The sequence below is a fragment of the Apus apus genome, chromosome 1 (genome assembly GCF_020740795.1).
Source record: "Apus apus isolate bApuApu2 chromosome 1, bApuApu2.pri.cur, whole genome shotgun sequence".
NCBI classification, from domain to species: Eukaryota; Metazoa; Chordata; class Aves; order Apodiformes; family Apodidae; genus Apus; species Apus apus.
This window is the reverse complement of record NC_067282.1, coordinates 100,189,723-100,217,337: the sequence shown is the minus strand read 5'-3', so window position 1 is coordinate 100,217,337 and position 27,615 is coordinate 100,189,723. Positions and strand designations below refer to the sequence as shown.

The following is a 27,615-nucleotide window of genomic DNA, read 5'->3' as shown; positions in this document are numbered from 1 at the left end:
TGTGCATTTTTTTAAACACGTAACAAGAACTTCACCTTTACAGGACTGTTCTGAAGGAAACCTCCTTTCATTTAACCTGTGGATTTATGTTTTCATTTTACTGGTGCCACTGCTGCGGACAGGTCACTTTTCTTTGTCCAAATAAAGATTTTTACATTTCTGAAAATTCTGTGTCTGTCAAGAAAAATGACTCATTTTTTAATTGATCCTGTGCAGTTGCTGGGCTTGTCATTACCAGAGGTGGAGATGCAGTACTCTGTGCAGGATTCCTCTACATACTTAATTACATATGGTGTGCTACTGCTAATGAACATGGAAATGCCTTTCAGAGGGTTCACCTCTTCCCTACTTTGGCACCTGCACAGTTACACCTTTTAAGTATGCCTCTCGCCATGTTAATCACTTCAATTACCAATTTTAATTGCCAAGGAATGGCTGCATGGGATCTACTTAGTTTTTCCTGAGCAACCTTGTAGCTGCTGGCATATCTTCTCTATGGCCCAGTTACAAAGGTCAGAAGCTCAAGGTGTATAAGCAGGTGTATCCTGTCACAACCTTGCTCACTTCTGACATGTGTCTATGTGTCCATCAGTTTTGGTTATTTATACAATAAAATTAAATAAAAAGAGAGCATGTGCATGTATGCAAGAACAACTTCCTTTGTACTTTCAAGTAGCCCCATGAATACTACCCTCCTAACTCCCACCCCCCAAATTTACAGATTTACCCGAAACAGAACATCCACCAAAAAAAAAAAAAGTTTTATTGGACTGGACTAAATGATATAATTCTTAAGACACTGTATTTGTAATTACAATGCTGTTGCAGAGGTAAATAAAATAACACATGGATATTTTTTCTGCCTGTAATTAAGTCTAAGCACAGGAAATACAGGACAAAAAGGGCACTTGATGCTTTGCAAGTCACATAGATTTGACAGACCATAAGAGATCTTGCATACCAAATAATTTAAAAATAATTTCAACTTTTTGCCTTGCTGAATTAATGTTGTGCTTTTGAGTTCTCTTGAAGCTATAACGAATTATAAAGCACTGAAGCTTGGGAAACCCAAAGCTGATCAGATTTGTAAAAAATATGTAAAGACCATAATTACAAAATACTGTCCCTTAAAAGGTATGCCACATACACTTACTCTGACTCACAGAATGATTGGCAGCTGTAAAGTTGGAATAACACTATGAAAAATATCTATGAAGTGAAATCAAACAGGTCAGTCGTTCTCTTTTCCTACTGATACATCTCTCTGTATAGTACCATTGTGACTGTGCAGTGGATATCCTAGATGTTACACTTATTTTTCCTTTGTTTTTGTCCACATTATTTATTTGAATTGTAATTATTCAAACATTTTGGGTAATGTATTCAATTTAACCCAACAATGCTAATTAAACTGCATTGACACTGCGTGGGTTTTGTTTGTAAAGTTTTCCTGAATAAAATTCCAGACCACTGAAGACAATACACACCACATAGGTATATTTAGAAAACATTCCACCAGTTTCATGGCACAGATGGATTATGCATGAATCCCAACAAGCAATCACACCACTAAAATTCTCAATTAAAAACTGCCACTTCTGCCGTCTTCATTTAGCACTGTGGACAACAAAATAAGTGGACAAGTAACAGGTTCAATGGATCCACAACCAATAAAAAAGATCCAGACAACCATTTACACACATTTCTATAATAGGTAACAGATAGTAAAACCAAATCCCGATGTATCCTGATCCTGGATTTTTCTGTGCACAGCAGAACTCCCTACCAATTGTTTGATTTATATCCTTGGAGGAATGTGGCATCTTCAACATAATGCATTAAACAACCATGCACATACAAATGCTTTTATGCATATTCCACAAAAGACTTCTCACCCACAGTACAAAATAAACAGTAAAACATATTGAACAGTCTTTGTTAAATCCTACTTACCATTGTTTTGCCCAAAAAATGCATTATGCTAATATACAATGAGATTTTGTTTTTAAGTAAACGAACAATAATCGCTCAAACAGCAAATATTAAATTTCTCAGACGTATTCTCCAGAGTTCTTTACTAATCAGTCAAGCAAATACGAACTAAAATAAAACCAAATGAAATTCAGTCCTTCACTTCAGATGATAAAAGAGTAAAATTACTTTTTAATACTTCCATGGCAGCACCACAAACCATGGATTGTCACAAACTTAGTGCAAGAACTGGCACGGATTGGAATGGAGCAACTGAGACCAACCAGCAACCTACAAGTACAAAAATATTTTAAAGAAATTTTGGATGAGCTGTGAAAGAGCAGTTTCAATCCAGTTTCTTATGGGGAGTATTCTGGCAGAGGATAGTCAGCATCAAAGACTCGTAAAAAGTAGTACTGAAATATGCAAATTATGATTCAAAATTTAATTTTGCTGGCTGCAGTAGCAAAATGTTTACCAGTTATCATAATACATGGTAATGATGCAGGCCTACCCTCTCTCCTGCAGGATCATAGAAGTAACTGGTGGGAAGTTACATGAATAGCTGTGCTCTGGCACAGGGTGTGTGCTTTGAAGCTGAGCTCTTAACATAGACATCTGCTGCAAAGCCTTTGCCTCATTTGTATAAGCAAAACTTCCAAAGAAAGATTTCAAATCTTCCAACCTTATCAAAGAAGCTTTTATTTTAATTTGCTCTCCCCTTCCTCACAGTTCCCCCTTTCACAGAAATAACACCTCATTCTTTACCAAAGAAGCAAAACAAAACCAAAACATGCACAGCAGTAATAAAATGTCCAAATAAAAACTTAATGCAAGGAAACGGTGCAGAAAGAATTCTTGTCTACGTCAAAACCAAAATCAAGCTGTCTGGGCTGTAAGGTTTTACCCTGTACTGAGAGGCACCAAAGCTTTTAGAGAAAGATGTGTGTTCTAACCAAAGATGCAGTACACTGATCTAGCTCACTTTAGGACAATCAGGGGTTCATTCACTGAATGAGATACGAGTTCTGGTAAAATGTGGTGACACCAGCTGCTGAAGAAGAAATCCAGTTTTGTCAGACCTTCAGGAAAGACAGCAGTGGGGTGTGGGCAAAAGACCTGGAAACATCAAAGGTTTCTCCCATGCAAGAGCATTATTTCAGTTACAATAGAGAGAATAAGCCAACTTACAACATGGCAAGTGTAAGCCAGCTTTGGCACTTGTGTTACTGAAAATAATGTGGTGACTGTTCCCAACTCAGCAGACAACCAGTTGTGATGGTTTATTTGCAACAGTGACCACTGGAGCAGCTAGGCATTTCTTGCTATCTGTAAAGCTACCCAAGTCTTGCTGTTATTAAACAGAGAGATGAGGTAATTATTATTTCCAGAAGAATTAACAGGATACCAAGGATGACACAGGAAAAAATATGGGGCAAAATTTTAAAGACATGAACAACCATAGTAGGTTTAAAATCCACATTGTCTTTTTCCATTTTAAGTACTGTCCAATGAAAGACAATTTAATAGCATGAAGCACCAGTTTTCTTAGACTGGCTCAAAAAAAATCATGGGAACAATCACATCCTGAACATTCCTTAATTAAATAAACAAGCCACTCAAGAATGACATGTGCAGAGACCATACTTTCCATAGACCAAACCTGAGCAGAGATTGGATTTTGTTTCTTTTCTGTAAATACATAAAACGCGTATTTCAAGATACAGCTGAAGTGGTGATGACCTAGGTCACAATCAGAATTTTGTATATACAATCTGTATTAACTTAAAAAAATAAAGAAGTTCAAAACACCTCCAGAGAACATTCTGGGTTAACAAAATGTCCTGTACAAAAGTAGGCCACATCTGTTGGTTTAAAATAAGTCCATAGCCATTAGTCTCTTCTTAGTTGATACAGAAAATGGTTTCTTCCCTTGAGGCTCTCCTGCTGGGGTACCCGTGGATGACTTCAGCACCCCATGACGGGGTTTCTGTTCAGGATTGAAAGCCACACGCGAGGGTCCTTCTGGGCTCACTAGGATACTTTTGTCAGTCTTTTTAAACTCTGTTGAAAAACAAGCAAACAAGTTAAAAGAAATACAACTCTTGGGATAATTTGGCTTGTCAATTGATTGTGGAATTGGCCAACATTGTAAGTTTGCTTTTGATCCTTAAGTCCATCATTATGGATCAGAAGCCTAAGACTTTGCAAAAAAAATACAAATGGAGAGATGGTGGTGAAACACATCTCTTAGCAGAGTCCCTTTGAGAACGGGGTCTGCTGCAACCCAGAGAGGCTGTGAACCATTCCTCATGGTTTCACAGAGCACCAGAGATGCTGAGCCTGCTCCTCAGAAACAGGCATTCCAGCTATCCTGAAGAACACCACACTTGAAAGATGACAATGGGTACGAAGTGGCTCTGCTCTGACTGTTAAACAGCACTGTTCTAGACACTACCTTATTCCTTCTGCCATAAGGTAGGCATTTTCTTCTTTTTGTGCAGCTGTGTTTTATTAACATAAAGACATATATCTAAACACACAATTCTCCATTTGAACTTGGCCTATAACACACCTCGGAGAGTAAAAAATGAATATATGGAATAAACTTTAATGCTATGGAGCCAGACATTATTTTAACAGGGAAAACACTGTCTGCTTACATGTGGGATGCAGAAGGGAACTGACATTTATCTACTTGTTACCATTAATAAATTACAGACAGCCAAGTTGAGACTGAAACTTCACTATTAAACAGCCTGGGCTCAGCAGCCTATGACCCCCTTTGTGCTGGGAAACAGAAATGAGCAATGAAGACTGAAGAGCACGAGTTCCCCTAGGAAGTACCTTTCAGAACAGACAGCTCAGGAAGGACAGTTTATCACTAGTGCACTTTTTCTATCCATAATGCTCCATCTGCAAGCCCATTATGCAACACCCTAGAATCATGCAAATCTAGCTGTTGGGCTGAATGTCCTTAACTTTACCATCTCCTCTGGAGAGGAACTTGAGGATGATTCATAAACAATATAAATATTGAGACAAAAATCCTGTTCCAGAGAGGTGAAGATTGTAAGTGTGTATAAGTGTGCACAGCTTCCCCTTTCCTTGGCTACAAGAGAGACTGTGGAGACACACAGATGCAACAGACTCACCAGCAGTCATGTTTTTATTCAAGCCAAACGTGACCTTTTTGGAGCTGGACGACTGCAGTTTGTTCAGCTATAAAGCAAAATAAAGACATGAAATAAAATAAAATAATGAAATAAAATATCTGAGGCAATGCTACGAGATCTTTTACCTGCATCCCATCAAAATCAACGCAAGGCAACCTACTTCCTTCATTTGATTTAGAACTCCCCCAGTTCTCTAGCACTGACCCCTGTTAAGACAGCACTGGTTTTTTTAGCCATTTGTAGATACATCACATACTGTCCTAAACAAACAAACAAAATATTTGTGTATTAAATACACTGGTGCTACTGCACTCAGGCCTTGAAGTGCAAAGAGGTCTTGAAAAGCTATTATATGTTTAAAATGTTTAGAAAAGAGAGCAGTCTTCCAGCCTCCACAAATGGGAGGCAATGGAGGCTCAAAGTCCCTTAGCAAGACTAAAAGTCAAGTTTATGCTTTTGCTTTTTTTGTGAAATGAGCAGGTTCAAAATAGTGTCCTTTCAACAAGGAGGTATTTCTGAAAGCAGTAGGGGGAAAAGAAGAGATTTTAAACATGCCTACAATTCATTTTATGAAACTCTGGAGCCTTGTGTGACTCTGTCTACAAGGAAATGCAATGGCACTTCCAGTTTTATCTGTCCCTTTCAGAGGACTAAGGCAGAATGGAAAAGACATCACGAGTGTGGTCATACCCTTTGCAATGGCAGGTAGCTTGGAAAGACCTGTGCCCAGACTCAGCTGCCATCTGTGAGATCACATTACCTGCATAGATGCCCTGGTGGAAGAGATGGCACTTCTGGCTTTCCTGAAGAATACTGGCTTTGGTAAAGTTGATTTTTCAAATTTTACAAAGTCACTTCCTGGTTTTGCTTTCTTTTTCTTTAATGGTGATAGGGCAGTGTTGCTTTCCTATAAAGGAGGGAAAGAAAAATACACTCTCAGTACAGAAGTACTATGGTTAACTGTATTTAGTGCAGTGAGCAGTGCTCAGAGCTTACCACACCCTGCTTCTGTAAATATTGTCACAGCTGAAAAAGAGCTAGTTGGTACTCCCACAAGCTAATCATCATGGTTAACTCTAAGGAGTTAGTTTTGCAGTTAGCATGACTGAAAACAGAAGTAGGTTCTGTGCTGAAATAGGATGGTCATTGCAATGCAAAGAACTTGTAATACATTTGCCTGGCCCAGAGTACAAAGAAAGATGTTTTCTTTATGTGCTTGAACCTGCCTTACAATCCCTCCCAGCTCTCCTGCACACAAGCACTGACTTTTTTTTTCTTGGCCTTAAGCAAAATCTCTTTTGTGGTACCTCTGAATGGGTAAGATATGCAACTGATGAACAAACCCAGCCTTAGGCTAAGATGGAGACTTCAGAAAAAAAAAAAAAAAGCAGCAGAGTATGAAGTCTGTCTGTACTCTCAGAAATTCAGCTATTGTGTATTTCTACTAGTTTGCTGCCTCAAATTCAAACTGAGGATTCCCATTTAAAGCAATCCTTCTCTCCAGTACAAGGCAATTCTTAGGACCTGTACTGGCAGTGCCACTAATAAAGTGCACTGCTCCAGAGCTCAACCTGTTGCCTAGGGGCTTCAGGTATCTGTAGACTGCTGTGAGGGGAAGTTCACCTATGCTTCACATCAACCTACAGATGTGAAATTCCAAAAGCAGTTCACAGCTCTGCTGTGGAAAATGTCCAGGGGATGTGCCCATGTTCATTTTGAAAATCACTTCTGCTTTAGTTAAGATGAAAAAGGGTCTTTTTAGCTTTCTGAATACTGGAGACAACTGTGAAATAATGCTGAACTTGCCTTTTTTCTCCTTCTCCCTCTCAATATTTGAAGCTAACTCTTTGGGGGTGTATGTTGTTTTTGAAATCAAGAATCAAAACGCCCCTCATGAGTTCTGGGCACAAGACCAGTATTACATAACTAAACCCAGGAAATAAAACAACATATTATTTTCTCAAGCAATGAAAACAAAATTAGCAAAGCCTTATTTCCTCCACATCTGTGCATTTTAGCTTTACTCTGCTCTCTTCTTTCTTATACCAATACTCTCATTTTCTTCCTGACTCAACCCCCAGATTTCTCTCCTTGCCTCCATCCCCTCACCCCCACTCAACATACATACATACACACGGCTACCTGGACTGGGCAAAAACCAGCAAATGCTGCAGTACTTTTAGAATTACACATGGGATGAGTGGCCCACCAGCCCGTGCACTGACTGCTTAGCTAGCCAACAGACAAGTCCTGGGGGTTATGTTGCTGCCTTTCCCTCAGTGGCTATGCTAATCTGTGCCAACAATTAATTTCCATGAAGCTTGCAGGAACTTCATCTTGAGTCTATCACAGGTCTCTGAACCTGTTGGTCGGTTGCAGCAAAGTTTTACAGATGGAGATGGCATAATCATATTTTCTTAGAAACGAAGCTTTTATAGAAACGGAAAGACAAAGCATACAACACAGAACATTTTGGCAACAGGAGACAAAGCCTATGGTTCCTACCTTGGAAGGACAGCAGGAAGAAAAACGCAGTTTGCATACTGGAGAGAGAGAAATGTTTTGGTCCTTCTCTCTCAGTACTTTATAATAAAAAATAGAAAATATCAAAGCTATTTTAATACTATTTAAGCAATGTTTCAAAAAGTATTTTTCTCCTTTGAAGGACTGAGTTATGTCAAGTTCATTTATGAGGCTGCACTACATTACTAATGATACATTTTTAAACTTAAGACAGACAGAGGTGAGCTGATTGGCTAATAACACAAACTTTAGTTAAAGGAAAATGGAATTGTTTTGTATTCTGAATTTCACTTATGCTTTGTGAATTTTCTTTCCACCAAAAATGAGATTGTTAGCAAGACTTCCAAGAATATAACTGAACCCCTAAAAGTGTTAGGGTGAACAGACACACAGGAAATAAGCAGTTAAAAGAATTTCAGTGGCAGGAAAGGGAAGAACCCCTGCACTCTCCTTAGCCACTCTACTGAAAAGATACAGCACTAAATGCTTCCTGAGTCTCAAATAGCTGAGCAAAATCAACCCTATTCTACTTATTGCCAATAAGAAAATGGGAATGGGAGGTGTGGGGGGGAAACTCGAGCTTGCTCCAAACTGCAAGACATAGTTTTGAAGAAGACTACCATCAGACCTTCCTAGCAAAAAGCCACCGTATTGTCTTTGTAAGAAACAGACCGTTAATAAAAATCCTCTGATTCCTTTTTCCTCAAATACTTTCCCCTATACAGCACCAGCAATTTGTTTAGATGGAGAAGTGAGCTGGCAAATTAAGCCACTATTCGAATTGCTGTGGGCAACACAAGGAGCTTATACTAATCTAAGTGTGTACTGCTGCTGCTGCTGCAAAAGAGATGTTCCATCTTCCCATTCTCATTACTTTGCCAAAATATGCCCTTTGTGAACAAGCTGTAAGCTCAACAAGACACCCAATTAAAAGACTACTTAACCAAGGGATCAAAGAGAAGGAGAAAAAGAAGAAGAAATAAAGAAGAAAAAAAAAAAAGGGAAAAAGGTAAATCCATACTCTAACAACTCAAGTTTCAGCTAGATGAGTTCTTACAGCTGAGTAGCTGGTACAGGATTCAGTGTTGTTGCACAGGAGCGTATAAGACCATTGGCAGTGGGTGTGGATTTGTGGGGAATTGGGTTATTTTTGGTGACAGTGTTTGATGACATCAGTATGTAGCCTGCCCATGAAGCCCCACACTCAGCAAGCTAAAGCCAAATTTGAACATTAAGTCTGGCAGCTCATAAAGAATGTAGAAAAAGGAATAAGGCATACATACCCCCTTCCTGCTTTTCTTGCATGCAGTCTCCAGAGCTCCGTTGCCTTCGACAGAGTTTAGCACCTCTTTTAGTTTTCTCTTCTTTTTCAAGGTTGCTGCTTTCTGGCTGGAGATTTTCATCCCTTCCAAACCAACAGGCTTTGTCTTCAATTTGACCTTTCTGAAGGGTGCAGATTCAGAGTCTGCACCTCCTGACAGGGTCCCCAGCAAGCCCTCCTTGCTGGATTTCATGTCAGTTTGCTGCAAAACGGTACCCCCATTCACTAAGACGGCCCCTCCTTTCTGTTTCTTTTTCACAACCTTAGCAGGTGATGGTGTGACAGATCTGCTGACATCCCCTGCCTCACTGGCATTAGCTGGTCCATTCTGAGATGCTGGTTTTACAGGAACATTTTGCACTTTTGGATTCGTTCTTTTCAACTGACTCTGTTTACTCTGTTCTGCATCAGTTGAACTGTTCTGTGCAGAGATACTGTGGTTTTCTCTGGTGTCAGTTGCTAAATTTGTGGTCTCATTTGCCTCATTTACTAGCAATTTATTTTTCTTCTTTTTCTTATTATTTTCTGGCACCTTGCCCTGGCTAAAAACATTAGATCCAGATGTTTCAGCTTCTCCCTCCTCACAATTTCCATCAGCTGTTCCAGAATCAGCATGTGGGCTGTCCCTCTTCTTCCTCTTTTTCCTCTTCTTCTGGGGAACTGGTGTCTCCTTTGCACTTGACATCTCTTGTTCATCCTCTAAATCCACCCCAAAAAGAATGCCATATAACACAGACATGAAACACAAAGGTATTTACAAAAACTGAGTTCTATAGGGCAACTCAGAAGTCCAGTAGTTTGATGAGATATTTTGAGATATGATCGGGCTTGTGCCACTTGAATACAAGCTGTGATACCAGACATATATGTAACTCTCTTCACCTTTTCAGAAACACCCCTAAATTCCTATATTCTAAAAGTAATTTTAAGAAGTCTGACGTATTTCTGTTTTCTTACAGGAAACAGAACTGCCCAATGAAGCAATTAAAAGAATCACTTCCAAGTTATGCTTTTGAGTTAAATTTTTGAGGTGATGCTTGCCTCAAAATTGGTAATGAAATTTCCACCACTTTCAAAGAGACCTTAATTTCATATTTAACCTTCATTGCAACGTGATACAAATCAGCACATCCTGAACAAGTTTGCTTCCTTCAGAACAGCTTGTATCTGATATTTAGCCAGATTACACAAGTGACTGCAAACTGTGTCTCTTCCAAAGGTTTATTCTGCCTTACCTTTTAGTTTTTCCAACTTGTTTTTCTCCCAAGGCTTGACAGCTTTTTTCTTTCGTCTTCCCCTGTTGAATTCATCATCGTCTTCATCTGTAGAAACTTCTTCAGGAAAATCTTGGGGGAAGATTCCTGTTGAGGAGGAAAGATAAGGTAAATCTAGTAGTTCTGTTTTTATGAAACATTATGCTGTTCATACACAGTATAACTCCCACAGAAAGAAAATCATCGTTCCTTACTCAACCCCAACGAAAATTGTACGAGTGATTCCTATTTGTTTAAGTAAAAAATAAACATATTTAATTTAAGGACAAACTACAAGGTTGCTTAAATTGTGGCCAACTCACAAAAAATGTGTAATGCGTCTTAATGAGATTTAAAAAAATCCCATGAAACTCCCCAAAACAGCTGTATTGAAATACACCCTAAAAAAATGTAAAAAGAAAAAAAAGCTTTGCAATACACATTGTATGGGAACATTATATATCCTTTAACGGAAATAAACTACTGTCTCTTCATGCTGCTCAGTCCTTACCTTCTGCCAAGTCCTGGAACCTGGAGTTCGGGAAGAAGGAAGAGAAAGAAAAGCAAATCAGTAATACTGGTTTAGTACCAACAGTAACACCAGCAGCATAGTGTCACTATGGTTTGGTGACACTATGGTGGTTTGGTTTGTCACTATGGCACTATATTATGGTTTTGTCAAAACAGGAACAGCTTATTTTATTTTATTTTATTATTAACAGAGGAAGTTACAAAGAGCTCATTCCATAAGAGATCTGCCTCCAAAAAACTGAAACCAAATAACTGGAAGTACTGAGGAAAGAGCAATTCAACACTTCCCCTGTATCTGTAATTTGCATCACACAGATGCTGCAGTACAAACCCACCCAATGTAGATACACCTCAGCTAGCTGCAGTTGTCTAGTATCAATGAGGAACAGAGGCTTCAGGCACCCTATGCATGTTACCCTGGGCTGTGAAACAAGCCTACTCTTGTGAGGGTGGGAAGAAAACAAAGTAAAAGTTGTTTAGCACAAGTTGGCACAGGCAAGGTGTATTTCAACAGAACTCACCTTTTGACCAGCTTGTACAGGCGCTTTCTGTTAACAGACGGTGTGTTTTTCTTGCTCGCCAATTCAAAGAGCTTGTCAGCAACAGCCTTATAATCAAACTGTTGGAGGAAAGTATGATACAGCTTTCTTAGGTAGCTTATTCATGCAAGATAAACCAATGCGACTGATGTTATCAAAACTTCAAGCAGCATACACATCCTTTTAACAGCTACTTCCTTTAAACCCAAAGTATTATTTTCTCTGCTGAAATGTACACCCCCTTCGTGCATGGATGCCGACTTCCGCAGATGGCTGCTTCATTAACAGAACAGCTGAACTCAGGATCACTTTCTCAAACATCTCTAACCTTTGTTTTTACCCAAGAGAGAAGCCAAATCAACATCAAACCTCATGCAAACATTTAGCTAAATATCAAACTTCAAGTGTGTCATGCCCTGATTCTTGCTTAAAAGCCACAGATGCGTGAAGCTTATCTGCCTGCCTTTGTGTTTGATTGGTGGATCTGCCAAAAAACACTGCACTGGAAGTGGGTCTAAAAAATCCCAAACTGCAACATATTACCCTCTTTCCTACGTTTCCCACCATCCCTTAGTTTTCTTCTTATTGTCAATGAAACTTATGCTGATTTCTTCACCAGCCACAGTGACTTGGCTTTTGCCACACATTTGTGAACTCTTGAAACAGGAAGGGAGGAGCAGAGAACAGAAAGTATGGGAGAGAGGAAAGAAGAGTTCAGAATTTAGGCATGGATTTATTTTCTTACAAGCTACTCATGGAGTACATATTACATAAATATCACTTTACAGTAAAGCAGAAGGAGATGAAGTTTTGTAACACGTTCATCCAGTTAACACCCTTCTCTGCCTCTTGAAAGGAATGAGAAAAAAGAAAACTGAGGGAAAGTACAAATAACAAAGCAAGGCACAAACCTGAAGCACAGTCCCAATACCATCATCGGAATTTTCATCAACATCCTCTATTTTTTCAGAGCTCTGTGTTGATTTTCTTGATGAACATCTGTCTGCTACAACAAAAAGATTACTATTAATGTTTAGCTTATAAAAATTGAGATAGCATGCACTGCTCTCGTAGACAGAAGATGAGGTGATTTTTTCTTCATGTTACCTTGTGAGCCTCTACTGATTTACATACTTTATGTCACCATTATGCAACACAAAACAGTGGCATTATCTGATACTCTGCACCAGAATATAACTGGCTTGAAAAACTTCCTACTCAGTTTATTCTTTGTTTTTCTTTTCTTCTTTTTTTTTTTTTTTCCTAAATTAAAAACTCCCATAGAAAGCCAAAACCTTGCTTTCTTAAAAAATGTCTGGGCATCCAAGAGCCAAAACCCAGACTCGGTTATCTTCTAGCACAGTTGCAGAAAGCTGATATTGCCTGGTTTTACAGAGACCACTGATTTTTGGGATATGTTTATTTGGAGCCACTTTGTTTAAGCACATCTGAAGAGGAGAGAGGAAAATTATCCTTACAAAACCTTGAATGGGTGTTTGACTGGTTCAGAGCAGAAACGTATTCTTAAGAAACAGATTTTTAAAACCTAGCAAGTGTTACCACGGCCATTTAGAACTTCCTCCTCACCTTTGGTTTTAAGTGCCTCTTCGTTTTCCTGTTTTTCTTCTTCAGACTCATCCTCCTCATCACTGTTGCTACCCAGTTCTTTCATTTCTCTCATTAGGTCCTCGATGGCATAGGGGGATTGATCCACAATCATCTCAAAGATACCAGTGGCTACAGCATGCAGCACACATCGACTGTGTTATAAGAGCAGGGATGAGTCAAAAGGCAGAAGCATGTACACCCACCCCTCACATGAAAAAAATGGAAATTTGAGGGACACAGGGAAAATGGGTAAGTGGAAGAGCATCTAGCTCTCCAGATGAAGAAAGCGAACCTGTTGCTTCCTAAACAACAGTGCCTTAATCCAAATAGTGTCCTGCCAATATTCCCCTCTTAAACGTCACTGTGTTTATATGCTGCTCTATATTACACTGCAGCAAAGAATCTAGCCAGCTCAGCTGTTCTATGCATGTTTTAAAAAAAAAAATACCAGACAAACCCAACCGAGGTTGATACAATTCTTATAAATCCATACAGATTACCTAATAGCTTTGATAAATATAAACTGTCTTCAAATGACTGTGCACATCTTTACTAAAGTATCCTTGTTTCTTTACATTCTGAAGCTCTACTATGGCTGCTCTTCAATCCATTTATTACCATATAGAGTGGTTTATGCAGAATTTCTTAATTCTTAAAAAATATTTATCCTTTCATTAAACTTACTCCTTTGATTTGGCAGCAATTTTGCAGAAAGGTTCAATGAACTTGAGATTCTGGTCTGCTGTAAGCTGTATGATTAGAAATAAAATAATTAGTACAGTAAATATTGTATGTGTATATTCAAATCTCTTGAATATTTGGTGTAGGGGAATCTTCTTTAAGAAGTCAAGTCTAAGTCTTTCAGCATAGTGGTGAAATTCAACTGACAGGAGTATCCAGTGATACCACTGGATTTTGATACCACTGTTACTACTAACTTCTACATTATTTCCTGGAAGAATTATAAAAATGTAGACTGGTTTACAGACTTTAATCTGCTGAGTACAGAAATATCATGAGGCGAGGCTTCTTACTTTAAATACGAATACTTGAGGCAGAGAACTCTTCAGTAACTTTTTGCTCTTTCACATAGAAGGTCTGTAGCAGACACGGATAAGATCTGTGTTTCTCTTAATTGGACCACCTACACCAAAACACTGTCAGCTATAGTTATACTAAAGATAAAAATCCTTCCCTAAAATCAATTTGTGTGCATCAGCTGTGATTTGAAATAGTCTAGGGAACTAATTCTCTGTGCTTCCTATGAGTGCTTTAGTCGTGGAATGAAGGTTTTGTGACTGTGGAGCTGCGGAAATTATTGGGGGTCCAAGTGTAGGTGCTTCTCTTGTGCATTTCTCTCTCACACTCCACAATCCAGAACCACAAAAGCTGCAGGCAGGATTGCTTTCAGTGCTGACTGCAAAGAGTACAAATGGAAAACTGCTAACAGCTCCATCCATTGCAAGGAGATGTGTCAGATGCCTGAAACAAGAGAAGGTAAACGTGCAGAAGCCTGGAGCTAACTATTGGGCAGCAGGCAGCTTGCAGTAACCGGAGATGGACTCTTTGGAAGAAGTTCAGAAGTGACAGCTGCAGGTAACAGGCTTTTAGTTGATGCAAAACTCTGCATCACTGTAACATCAACCAAAATTAAGGTCAACTGAAACAGCAATACACAGCAGAGAAAGACAGATGTCATAAACAAAATGACCAACTGGATGTAGAGGTTAAATTGCTCAACGCACAGGCAACAATGTTTGAAGTCAATGATAAGCAAATAGTAGACAACTTTGAAAGCTCACTTTCTTCTTCTATTTAGGTGTATTATACAATCCAGCCAAGAGCAGGCTTTGTGTCATTTTTGGAAAAGCAAAGACTGGCAAACACGTTCACATAAGGGAAAAGATGCTAAGACCTTTCTGTTGAAAGAAACACACTACTATGGTGTACATTTTCTGAAGAACTTGAGTGAAACTAATATATTCTCAGTGTCTGCACTAAGACATCAACAAAAGTAGAAGCATAACTTGTAGTAAGTCACTTTCTTCATGCTTATTCACTCTTGCTATGTTACATTTAAAACAGTTAAAACATACATAACCTAAAAATTATATTTCTTCCAAAATGCTGCACGTAACAGTTAACGTTAATCAGGAAGAAAATGACAACATATTTTCTAACCTCCTTTGCACCAACTTTAGCCAATTCATCCAGATAGATATCAATGAAATGTAACTTTATCCCAGTGGGAGAATTGCTGACTGGGTCCATAACTTCTTTCATTAGTAGCTGCAGGAATACTTCAGTTAGACTGCAGGGGGAAAAAAGAAAAGATTAAAAAAAAGGAACATAATATTAATATTTAATTGCTCATGTTCTATTTGCTTTGAAAATGAACTCTATTAGTTCACAGTTTTACCAGTTCTTTATGACAGTTCAACACTCATAGGAAATAAACCAGTGGTAAATTTTCACATCTCAAAACAAAATTAAAAAAAAAATCCATAATGAGATTTCTAGGTGATTTTGTAGCATCAGAGAATCCAATCAATGCAGTTTTCTACAGTGCAAATCACTGTTTTAAAATTCACACCTTAATTTGGACTGAAGTTTAATGTGCCATGTGATTGATGGGTAGGAGAGCTTCTGACGTTTTAGCAGGGCACTCATACAGACACAGCTGCCACATTCATCCTGGATGTGCAACATCTGGCACCCTTCTGTTTTATGAGACAATTTTCATTTTGGTGCACACCTAATGATTACATTTAATATTGATCTTTCTCAAACTGATTTCAACTGTGCAGACTTTGCCTTTGTTAAAGCATGTTATCCACTGCCCCTTAGAGCAAAACAATTACACTAAAGAACAGATCTAGGGCTAAACTAGGCATAAAAAAAAATTATTATTCCAATAGCTCAAGCCAGAAGTGATGGAGCTGTGTACAGGTTGAATGGAGCCACAGTTCAGTTACTGGCTTCTGGAGTACTAAAAAATACTGCTGGAGTGACATGGCTCAGAGAAACAAGCTGTCACTGCTGCACCGAAGCAGACTTTGGATTTTTTGTGCTTCTTTTTTTTTTTTTTCCTGAGGCCTATGCTTGCTATCTTTCAGGAAAGTAAAGCTTTGTATATTCCACATGTTCACATTTGGCGTTCTGTGGGACCTCCTGCAATTTTGCCAAGAACAAATGTTTCCAGTTCCAAAGAAAAATTAAATCATTCTAAAACCATGAAGTTTATTTCTGTTTTACTTTTATATACCTTTATTCAAAAGCATTTTTAAAGAAAAATTGAAGACATGCTAAGCAGCTTCTAAGCTCCACGACAGAGGGAAAGGCAGCTCTTGAGCTCCCTCACTCTGCAAAGAAAGGAATAAAGATCTTCTCTTCTTACACTGCCTCCTCTCCTGGTGAAGGGCCTCCAGGCCATTCTTCCTATGAAGCTGAAAAAAGGGAGGGGCAAAGCCCTTCGTATGAAACCCTGTCAGAGATTAGTTTGGGTGATCACGTCTCTGCCATGGGAATATGTACGGGGAAAAAAGGGCTTTAGCTTTATCAAGCCTCCTCCCAGGCTTTCTGTTGCTGCCAAGGAGAGTTTTAATCTCTTCAACCCATGGGCAAATGCAAACATGAAGGCAGAACACAGATGAGGTATACTTTAGCTTTGCAGTCCTTTCTATTTCCACAAAAGCATGCCTATATGCATTCCACATTTCTGAAGGCAAGAGAGAAAAAAGGATAACTTTAACACTAGGTTATCTAGCCCTCTTAATTAAAACACTTAAAACTCTTCATCAGTTTAAATAAAGAGGAAGCTTAGAAGTGGCAGAAGAGCTCTAGGCAGAGCAAGATGACTGCAATTACTTGCCATTTAATAGAACATGGAAGACAAACAAAACCACTGAAGTATACAATAAACAGGAAGCCAGTTTAGAATTAAGGAGTTCTGTCTTACCAAAAGACAAGTCACCAGGATTAAACACAGTAAAATAAAAAATGAAAAAAGTCACAGCTAATCAGAAAAACAATACAACCAATGAAAAATTCATTCTATGTACTTTCTTTACACAGGTTCCTAATTTATTCTCTCCACAGCTGACATTCCACTGATAGGCCTCCTGGCCACATCAGTCAGTTCTAGCAAACTCCATTTTGCATAAGCATACATTAATTACTGTCCTGGTTTGAGCCAGGATTAAGCCAATTTTCCTTTCACTGTGAGTTTGTTTTTTCTTTCAGTTATCTTTCTTTTAATTAGTACCAGAATGTTCCAACTAAGACTGATAAGAGACAGTGGAATGTTTTTGCAATTGCTGGGTCTTCAAGGTCGCACCTTCACTCTGCCTGCTCAGGCACTACAGGGAGATCTATGAGCCCCCGTAGGAGGCTGAGTTAGACAGACAGCAAAACTGGCCAGAGATATTCCATTCCATATATCTACGTAAGCTCAGAGGAAGGTCAGAGATCACAGAAGACAACTTCCTTCCTGCTTCTTATTCCTTTCTTTTCCATCCATGCCTGGAGTCCAGGGAGGACTCTGTCCATCCAGCACCATCGACTCCCAGGCTTGAGCTCTCCTGACCCTCATCACTCTCCGCTTTCTCCGGCAGCTCCAGGATTTTTTGGGACTGTTCCAGCTGAGGAGATGCTGTGGGAGTTGCTGGGGGTAGAGAAGGCAATAGGGGTTTTGTACATATCTGAACACATTTGTATATAATTGTATATATTCTCTTTTATCATTGGTGTTTAATTAAAGCTGTGCAGTTCAGTTTTCAATCCAGAGAGTCTTTTTTTTTCTCTCTCCTTCCCTACCCGGGTGGGAGGGGGAGGGGATTGAGAGCATTGTTGTTGAACTGAGTCAAACAGTGACAACAATGTATTGGCGCCCAACGTGGGGCTCAATTTTAAGCCCAATTATACATTTTCGCTAATTGGGAGTGTTCAAAATTCCATCTCTGATGAGAGGAATCCCTCAGACAGCAATGGGCAACACTTCTGCTGAATTTCATGACAGATTGAAAACTAAACTACACAGCTTTAATTAAACACTAATGATAAAAGAAAAAATATAAAATTATATACAAATGTGTTCAGATATGTGCAAAAGCCTCTCACCTCCCCCCACTCCCAGCAACTCCCCCAGCACTCTCCTTAGCTGTGAACAGTCCTGAGAAATCCCGGAGCTGCTGCTGGAGAGAGCGCAGAGTGATGAGGGTCAGGAGAGCTCGAGCCTGGGGGTCGATGGTGCTGGATGGACAGAGTCCTCCCTGGACTCCAGGCATGGATGGAAAAGAAAGGAATAAGAAGCAGGAAGGAAGTTGTCTTCTGTGATCTCTGACCTTCCTCTGAGCTTACGTAGATATATGGAATGGAATATCTCTGGCCAGTTTTGCTGTCTGTCTAACTCAGCCTCCTACGGGGGGGTCACAGATCTCCCCGTAGTGTCTGAGCCAGCAGAGTGAAGGTGCGACCTTGAAGCCCCAGCAGTTACAAAAACATTCCACCGTCTGTTATCAGTCTTAGTTGGAACGTTCCGGCACTAATTAAAAGAAAGTTTATTGAAGGGGAAAAAAAAAAAAAAAAAAAAATCAGTAAAAAGAAAATTGGCTTCATCCTGGCTCAAACCAGGACAATTACTTTCTTAAATCTATTCCTATGAAACATGCACTAAATGGCTTGAGTGAACATGAGAGTTACTAACTGCAGTGTGTATTTAACTTAATGAAGCCTAACAGCTAACTTTGTTTCTGAATTACGTATCATAAGCGATCTGGAGAATAAACCTTAGTGTTAGGACTTCTTAATTGTGCCATCTATGAAGAAAAAGGATCTATTAAATGAAAATATATTTGATGGGCAACTTCTTTATGATGCAACTACATTCAGAAATCTGCTTACCTTTCATCCCATTCATTTCTTTTCAGCACTTCAAAGGATTGCCTCAAAATCATACGCATTAGCTGCAAAGTACAAAATTTGTTGTACATGTTGCTCATGAAAACAGATAAAAGGAGTAACTGTAATTGTAATACAAATAGAGTAAACCTCTTTGTAGCACAAGGTGGAAAGCTTCCTCATTTGAATGTTTTGACATACTTTTCTATCATGTCAAACACCACAAAGATGCTGTGAAACTCAAAAGCCAGTAAACTATTATCATATCCTAAGCCCAGAAAAATCCATGACTACTTCTACTACACAGCTTGCTCTTGCTCCATCACTCCGATTTCTTTATTACGTACTGCCAAAACTAAAAAAGACCCCACAGCTTAAACTGGAGACAACAATATGGGAGAGATGATAACACTAATTACTTAGTTTACTTGAAACTTGCGTAAAGAGATGGCTGAACATAAAATAGCTACATTTAACAGGCTCAAAACACCTCAGTTACTGAAATACCTGGTTTCTGCTAACATTGAGGAAAAAAGACAGTGAATGTGCATGCAACTAACTTCTTTCAAAGATTAATGTAATTTTGTTCTTTACAAAGGTACATCTTTTAAGATTCTTCTCTCACTGATTTTACTACATATTTTAATATATAATTTCTTATACAAATAATTTTGATACCTGAATGCAGTACAGTAGATACTTTAGTGGTGGAAAGTTCAGGTTCTCTATACAGTCATAAAAAAGTCTTTAAACAGTCTGATCTAAAACCCCAATGTTTATTCAGTGTCCTGAGACAGTATTTGTATTCCAAATAGAAATCAATAAGCAATTTCACTATGTTATAAAGGAAGGCAAACAAGAAAGGACTTGCAGCCTGACATAAACCATAATGGCCTTCAGATCTGTGGTGGTGAGTGAAAGGAAGTCTTTGAAACATGCATTGCTTGCAATGCAACATGAAGATGTTCACTCCTTTTCTCACAATACACATAAATGCATGTGCAGACAAAGCTGCCTTCCAGCACACCACCACACCTTCTTTTCTTGCTGAAAATATCTACAAGAGAGTTATTATTACCATGTAGTACTTATCCAGACGCAGATTGTCTATCCCATTCCATTCACGGTTCATAGTTTGCCAAAATGTCTGAATGAACAGGTGTCCTGTAAAAGAGTAAGAAAAAATACCTGCATGTTTGGCACAATGGTTTATTTTGCTAACCCAAAAAAGTCTCAATAACTCACTTCAACATGAGAAAGGGACACATTTCCCTAGGGATTTGCCAAGTGACAGAGACAAAGCTACGGGAAGACATGCTTGAGACAGGTACAAGGAGGAATCAATTAAACTTGAGAACAACACAAAAAAAGGACACACAGCTACTTTTAAAGTAAAGTGTAATTACAGGGACAGCTTTCTATCTATTTTGTGTTATATACACACAAGTTAGAGCAAAATATCCATTCTGCACTAATTTCTACCTAGGCAAGTTTTGACATTGACTGAGCACTACTTCAAGTGCATTTGGAGTATTAGGTGTTTAACAGCTTATGAAACAAGGTTGGTTTTGAGTAAGAAATACACAGGACAAGTAAATGCAGAATTTCAAATAAGGGGATGAGTCTGCTTTGCTGCCCACCCAGAGAAGTCTCACCTTTATCACACTGGAGATACAACTCGTCTGCAACAACTCACCAAACTACATCTCATGCTTCCCTTAATACAATCACAGACACCAGGTGGACAAAAAGCAAAAAAAAAAAAAGCAAAGCAATGCCTCTTTCTGGCTGTCTTTATTCTGGCACTGTGATAGTGGCCTAAAAATTGCCAAAGATGAAAGTACTTACAAAGCATTAGATAATGAAATAGTACTTACGAGCCTCTGTATTCTGAATCACATGGATAAGCTGCGAGATATTGCCTGCAAGTTCCTCCTAAAAGTAAATAAATATAGTTTAGCACGTTTCAGAGCTTGGTCTCCTCACTAAAGACACCAGCAGAGAACAGCAAGAAGTATAAATACCATGAAACATCCTTCAAATAAAAAATATTCTCTCAACAGCTGCTTTTGTACTGCAATTATCATTCCACTGGGATTTCACCAAAACTCTGCACAAATCATATTTTGACAGCAAAGTTAAGTTAGGAGAAAAAAACCCATTTAATTAACAAATTATGTAAACTTCAGAGGTACTGTTTTCATATAGCTTAGTTGCAGATGGAGTGCTCTGTGCTATGTTTCAGAGAAACCTTGTTCATGCAAACAGATGGGTGATTTAACACTAATTAAGTGAGGTTACTAAGATTTTGTACTCCAATATTGTTATCTTTTGAAAGTAGGGAGACAAACAGGTAGCTACTGACAAAAGTCAGTAGAAGTCAGTAGTAAAGACACAGTTGTAAAGGAAGTGCCACTGAACTAATGAAAGAAAAGGAAGTGTGAAACTTTGAAACAAAGCTAACTAAAGGTTGCAGGTAAGGGCAACCTGCTCTTACTGTTTTACCTCCACCAAATCAGTGCACTTCATAATGGCACGCGTTTCAGTTCTGGTTTTGTAAGGTAAACAGCTACACCTGCCAGAGGGTGACTCCAAACATGATGCCATTTAGGCTTCTGCTCCTGTGGTGAGGATCACAGAATTACAGTTGCCTCTCGTGCACATGGCACACAAGAGCAGCAGGGGAAGGAGAAAAAAACCCAGTAAAATCACTAAAACTCACTAAGGTCACTTCCACGATTCTAAATTAGTATATCCCTATAGTATATTTTAGAAGAGACCCACTCAAGCAAATATAAACCCAGTTACTATACCTGCAGCAGAGGTTTATCCTGCATCCACATACAGTAGAACAGGCCCTTCCATATTTTTAGCAGTTCGTCCTGGCTGAAGCCACCTACAACACAGAAATAATCTGAATGAAAAATCCCACACTTCCACCAAATATTTTCATGTAGTTCCCTCTGTTCCTCACTTTCTTCTTGGTTTTTGTTGTATTCTCTTAAGCAAACCCTGGTTCCTACTGTAAGCACACTACAAGAAAGCAACTTGGTGTAGTTCAGTGATTCCACCACATTAACCTTCTATCTTGTACAAAAGTAACAAGGATTTCAAAGAAATCACAGCTTAGGTGAATTTGAAGATAATTGTGATAAATGCCTCTGGCATATTTTTAGCAGAAAGACTGAGAGATATTTTTCATGAGAGCATCACATCCAATTTTGCAACTGAAATTATATGCAAATTCTCAAACATAACTGACAGGCTTTTTTTTTTTTTTTAAACACCACTTCACTTTACCAATGGTTTTGTTCCTTACTCAGGGCTTGTTTTGACAGAATAAGCTTCTAGCAAGTCAACACAATTATTTTTGCATTACAATGCATAATCAAATAGTCTGAGCAACCATAATGAAAATATTTTCTTTTCAGTTAGCACTGAGGTACAGTATAATATGAATTTTAACTGTAAAGAACAGTTTCATTATTAATAGTATAAAAATTCACATTCTAGTCAAAATCATATATTACAGAAGGAAAGTACTATCCAGAAAATTAAATTTTACCATCAGTAATAGTTCAAGAATGTTTTAAAAACTGGATTACCCATGACATCAAACACATTTCTGGGAAGTAAAATCATAATGTTACACCATTAAAAGGTAGCTACTATAACCTACTACAGCTATATTCAAACTGTGGCCTATTAAGTACTCTCAAGTAATTTTAAGAAAAACACATTAAAAGACGAAACCCTAATCATTACCAGTAAGTACAAATTTGCTCCGAAAAGACTGTTGTCACTTCTGAAAATTTTTCAGGGGTCTGCCAACCCAAAAGCCTGAGGCCCAGTGCTAGGTCTAAATTGAGTGCCTCCTCCTGGGACCAAATAATTGGAAAGCAATTATCTCTACTGTGCCATCCCCAACTCAGACAAAAAAAACCCCAAATGTGAACATGTTAGTTAATCATTATGGTTGGCTAAAAAGAAAGGAGGTAAAGCTGAGTGAAGGAAATACGCAAAATGCTACATAGGAAGCAATATGTCTAGTAATATTAAGCATTAATTATTAAATTAGCTTACATTTGTTAGTAATATTAAGATTAAATACAAAAGTTTGATTCACTGCCTCAACATTAACTGAAATATTAAAATTTGTAACCTTTCTTAACAGAATTATAAGCTACACACATAGCAGTGAGAAGCACACTTAACCTCACAAACAGCACTAACTCTCCAGAGGCATCAGACATCTGGCTTATGTCCAGGGGATGTCAGCTGCTACCTAAAATGATGGCTAAGGAGTTCTTCCCTCTCTGGGAACAGGCTGCTTTTCATACACAGGAGGCTTTTCAAAGTGTCCTAGGTATTCCTTCATCTGTTAGACAAATGACCCTGATTAAAATGTGCTAGAGCAAGTTTCTTATCCTAGTCACTCAAAAAGAACTTCCAAGATCAGGTTTTCCACTTTGTGTGCCTTGCTCTGGTTTTGTGCGACACTACTAACAGAGTAAGAGGGTCTAATGTGTTTAATTTGCTCAGAAGTTTTTATGCTGAATCCTAAAGAAATTGTGACTCTGGCATGACCTCATGTTTCAAAAGGAGATCATCAAACTGTGTAAGGAACTGTGTTTGCAGGGCTACTTTTTTGCTGACAGGAAATGCAACTCCAATTTTAGAAGTATCTACTGGGGAAATAAGAGTTAATTAAATTCTACTTATTTACACTACTGTAAAAACTACATAGATGAAGCCAGCTCTTCTGAGCTGAAGAAACAAAAAAATACATAATCTACCAAGGTGTGGGAAAGGACAAATGGCTACCACAGGAGATAACAATAATCATTCAAGCAAGGTTATTTAAAAACCTGAATACGTTGTATTAACAACCACAGTGTGCAAAACTGAAGGCCTTCTTAACTTTAAAGCTACCCTGAGAAAGATTTTGGTCATAGTACTTGGATTATAATTCTGTCCTATGTACAATGTGGGAGCTTGAATTAGTGATATTTCAACCACTCACCGAAAACATGCCACATCAACGCAAGCCTTGTTAGCATTTCTGTTTGCCACTTACGCTGTTTTGACATTGCTAGCATTCAAATGGTTGCAATTTTCCTATTCTAGATAATTGTCAAGGACCAGATCCACATGGGCAATTACATATACCCTTTATAGATCTGGGCCTACGTAAACGCAGCTCTGTCAGATAGGAAACTACCCAACAATCTTTCCTCATTTACTAAAAGTTACCTTTATGTACTATTCTTTCATCAGTGTCACTCCAGTTGTGATCCCAGTACAGAATGCTCTTCTTCTCTTTCAAGGTAAGGATTTTAGAAGTAAGGCGATCATCCAAAGTTCATCTCCCCACACAACCTCAGAGCTTCAGTAGTTCTGTACCTTCCGTAGAGTTTAACTTATTGAAAATCAAGAGCTCCAGCCCTTCAAAGAAAGCTCTCCAGCATGATCTATAATTCAGCCTTAGCACACACCGCACTGAATGGTCCTGCCTACCTACGAAACATTTGACTGAGGTGTCAGATGAACTCTGCCACCTCCTCCAAAAGTTAGCATGTTCTTGATTGTTCAAGTTAGCATGTCTAGCTGGGTTACCTAACACGTAACCCTCATCCCTCTCAGAACACTGCAGAGATACAAGAATGATAATAAAAAACTTGAAAAAATCTCTTGCCTGAACATAACACTTTCTGTCCCAAGTCCAGAGAAGTTAATATTTGCTTCAGTATTACTGACTTGAATAGTAAGAGCAAGTAAATCTAAGAGCACAGGAAATCAGTCACCCTTGTTTTCTACTCATTTGCATTTCACAGTGGGCTGACATTAACGTGCAAAAGGTTCACATCAGAACTGACAATTTCCCTGTGGTGGTTCCCTTATATCATCCTGGGGTGCATTAGAAAGGGTGTGGTTAATCGGTCAAGACAGGTTCTCCTCCCCCTCTATTCTGCATTGGTGAGGCCGCATCTGGAGTATTGTGTCCAGTTCTGGGCCCCTCAGTTCAAGAAGGACAGGGAACTGCTTGAAAGAGTCCAGCGCAGAGCCACAAAGATGATTAAGGGAGTGGAACATCTCCCTTATGAGGAAAGGCTGAGGGAGCTGGGTCTCTTTAGTTTGGAGAAAAGGAGACTGAGGGGTGACCTCATCAATGTTTACAAATACGTAAAGGGTGAGTGTCAAGAAGATGGAGTTAAGCTTTTTTCAGTGATGACCAGTGATAGGACAAGGGGTAATGGATACAAATTGGAGCATAGGAGGTTTAAGGTGAATATCAGAAAAAATTTTTTTACTGTGAGAGTGACAGAGCACTGGAACAGGCTGCCCAGAGAGGTTGTGGAGTCTCCTTCACTGGAGACATTCAAAACCCGCCTGGACGCCTTCCTGTGTGATGTACTCTGGGTGATCCTGCTCTGCGGGGGGGTTGGACTAGATGATCTTTCAAGGTCCCTTCCAACCCCTAGGATTCTATGATTCTATATCTTAAGACACTAGCTTAACATACAACCTTTTTCCTCAGTTAGCACACTCCTGTCCATCTGGCAGGCTACTTCCACAAGCTTATATGAAGCTGCACTTTGCAACAAGATGCACAGAGCATTACTGAACATACAGGACTCATGTCCAGCTTGAAAAGTTTCCAGAGCTAAAAACAGCTGGAGGATCAGAAAGTGCTTAAGTGCTTGGGATGAATACAATGTACACTCACCTGCTTTTGCTAGTCCCTAGGCATCTCCTAGGTCTAAGGTAACTGTCAAAAATGAGCTAATAGGCTATTTTGTCCTCTGGCCTGTCCCTGTAATGGTCTTCTTACATGCTTATTCACTGTTAAATGTGGCTAATGCGTCGAATATTATTTGGAACGGGAAGAGGGTAAGAAGAAGAAACAACACATATTCCCCACTGTCCTTGCAAGGGATTACTATAGGTTCAACCAGCATTCCAGGCTCAGTTTAGCTCTTGGGCTGGCTTCCTTAAAGCCAACGGAATGTGTATGAATAAACCTTTGTACCAGTTTCCCAAATGCTGCAGGAAGGTTTACTAGGTCAGACATGGTGCTCTGCAAATGGCCATAACCAGTTCCCCTCCCATGTTGTGTCCAGTTTGCAAAATGGCATTCTGGAAAAAGCAGTCCAGAAATATGACAGAATCTCCTGGGCATCTCCACACCATGCTTCATATCACTCCAATGGGAAGGTTTACTAAGCCGGATCCATGCCTTCATACAGTGCTATGACTGACCTTGCAAGCTTCCTACAACCTGCATCCATGAGGAGAGGGTGCACAGCAGGCACCTTTGGGTGCAGGCAGCTTCAGACTGGCATGGCCTCAGACTCATTGGCCAAAGCCAGTAAGTCTAACTAGACATACCCAGTCTCTAGGGCTCACCACTGAGGCGTCCACGCACTGAACTCATGGTTTTAAGGTGGCAGTATCCAAGTAGGATAATAAATCTTGCTGGAAAAAAGGTTCTGATACCATGAATGTGGAGGCAAGGGGTGAGCCAGGTAATATTAACAAGCATCACTGAACTGACTGCAGCTGTAGAAGTGCTGAAACACTCCTAAACTCTTCCCAGTTCCTTCCAGTGCTCCTGAATACCAGTCATGGAAACAGGCAGCAGAAAATAAAACTACTGGCTCCACGTGCTGGGGTGGGTTCAGCCTGGGCCAGGTCTGAGTCCTGCTCCCGGGAATGAGCGCGTGAGCGGCGCTGCTCCGTTCCCGGCCATGTCAGCGCCGGCAGCGAGACCCGCAGCGAGACCCGCAGCGAGACCCGCAGCGAGACCCGCAGCGAGACCCGCAGCGAGACCCGCAGCGAGACCCGCAGCGAGACCCGCAGCGGGCCGAGCTGATCCCGCCGGAGCCGCCCGCGCCCGCCGCGGGGAAACCCGACGGGTGGGGATCCGGGAGGCCCCCTGCCCCGCTGCGGCCAAACAACGGCCTGGGGCGAAACACGTGCTTCAAGCAAAACAGAACAACAACAACAAGCAAACAACACGCAAACACAAGTAAAAGAAAGCACAAAAAGCGGGACAGAACCCCTCTCCGCGGAGCCCGCCGGGCCCAGGGGCCGGGCCGGGCCCAGGGGCAGCAGCCGCTCCCTGCTCCTCGCCACACGTGCCCGGCCGGGCCCCCGCTCCCCCCGCGCCAACCCGCCCCGCCGCCCCGGGCCGCACCGCCCCAGCCCCCGCCGGCCCCGGCAGCGCCGCGCTGGGCCGCCCCGGGCCCTACCGGCCGGGCGCTGGGTCCGGACGCTGATGTAGCCCCGCAGCTTCTTCACGGCGCGGTCGCGGATGCGCTTCTCGTTGGCGGCCAGGCGCTGCGCGAACTGGATCTCGGGCGGCTGCAGGGCGGCGGGAGCCATGGCGTGCGTCTGTCTGTCTGTCTGTCTGTCTGTCTGTCTGTCTGTCTGTCTGTCTGTCTGTCTGTCTGTCTGTCTGTCTGTCCGTCCGTCCCGTCCCGTCCCGTCCCGTCCCGTCCCCTCGGGGCCCTCCCGGCCCGGCCCGGCCCGGCCCGGCCGCGTTGCGCACAGCCCGGCACTGCCCGATGGCGTCACGGGCACCCGCGGCGCTGCCTTCGCCGTCACCGCCGGGCGGGGCGGGGCGGTGGTGCGGGAGGGGCGGTGCGGTGCGGTGCGGGGCGGGGCTCCCTCCCGGGCCAGGCCCCGCCCCTCCCCCCGTCCGGCGCGGGCCGGTGCCGCGTGGCGCGATGCGGCGTCGCGCGGGCCCGGCGGGCGAGGCGCAGGTAGCGCGCGCGGCCCCGCGCCCCGCCCCG

At 40.6% G+C, this 27,615-nt stretch overlaps 1 protein-coding gene across 2 annotated transcripts; it reads right to left on the bottom strand.

Annotated features, from left to right (window-relative positions):
* Nucleotides 1–740: 740 nt before the first annotated feature.
* On the bottom strand, nt 741–27,289 carry RRP1B (ribosomal RNA processing 1B). Of its 2 annotated transcripts, none has more exons than XM_051608633.1 (16): nt 27,073–27,289; nt 21,634–21,716; nt 20,698–20,755; nt 19,899–19,984; nt 18,824–18,885; nt 15,104–15,233; nt 13,607–13,671; nt 12,902–13,074; nt 12,226–12,320; nt 11,297–11,394; nt 10,756–10,775; nt 10,227–10,352; nt 8,954–9,690; nt 5,908–6,054; nt 5,127–5,193; nt 741–4,035 (listed from the first exon to the last, which is right to left on the bottom strand). In XM_051608633.1, the coding sequence occupies exons 1-16, from the start codon at nt 27,203–27,205 to the stop codon at nt 3,845–3,847; spliced, it is 2,271 nt and encodes a 756-aa protein (XP_051464593.1). In that variant the 5' UTR covers nt 27,206–27,289; the 3' UTR covers nt 741–3,844. The 2 variants fall into 2 exon arrangements, with proteins under 2 accessions (XP_051464593.1, XP_051464594.1); XM_051608634.1 differs by having other exon boundaries at nt 12,226–12,317.
* Between the last annotated feature and the right edge of the window lie 326 nt (nt 27,290–27,615).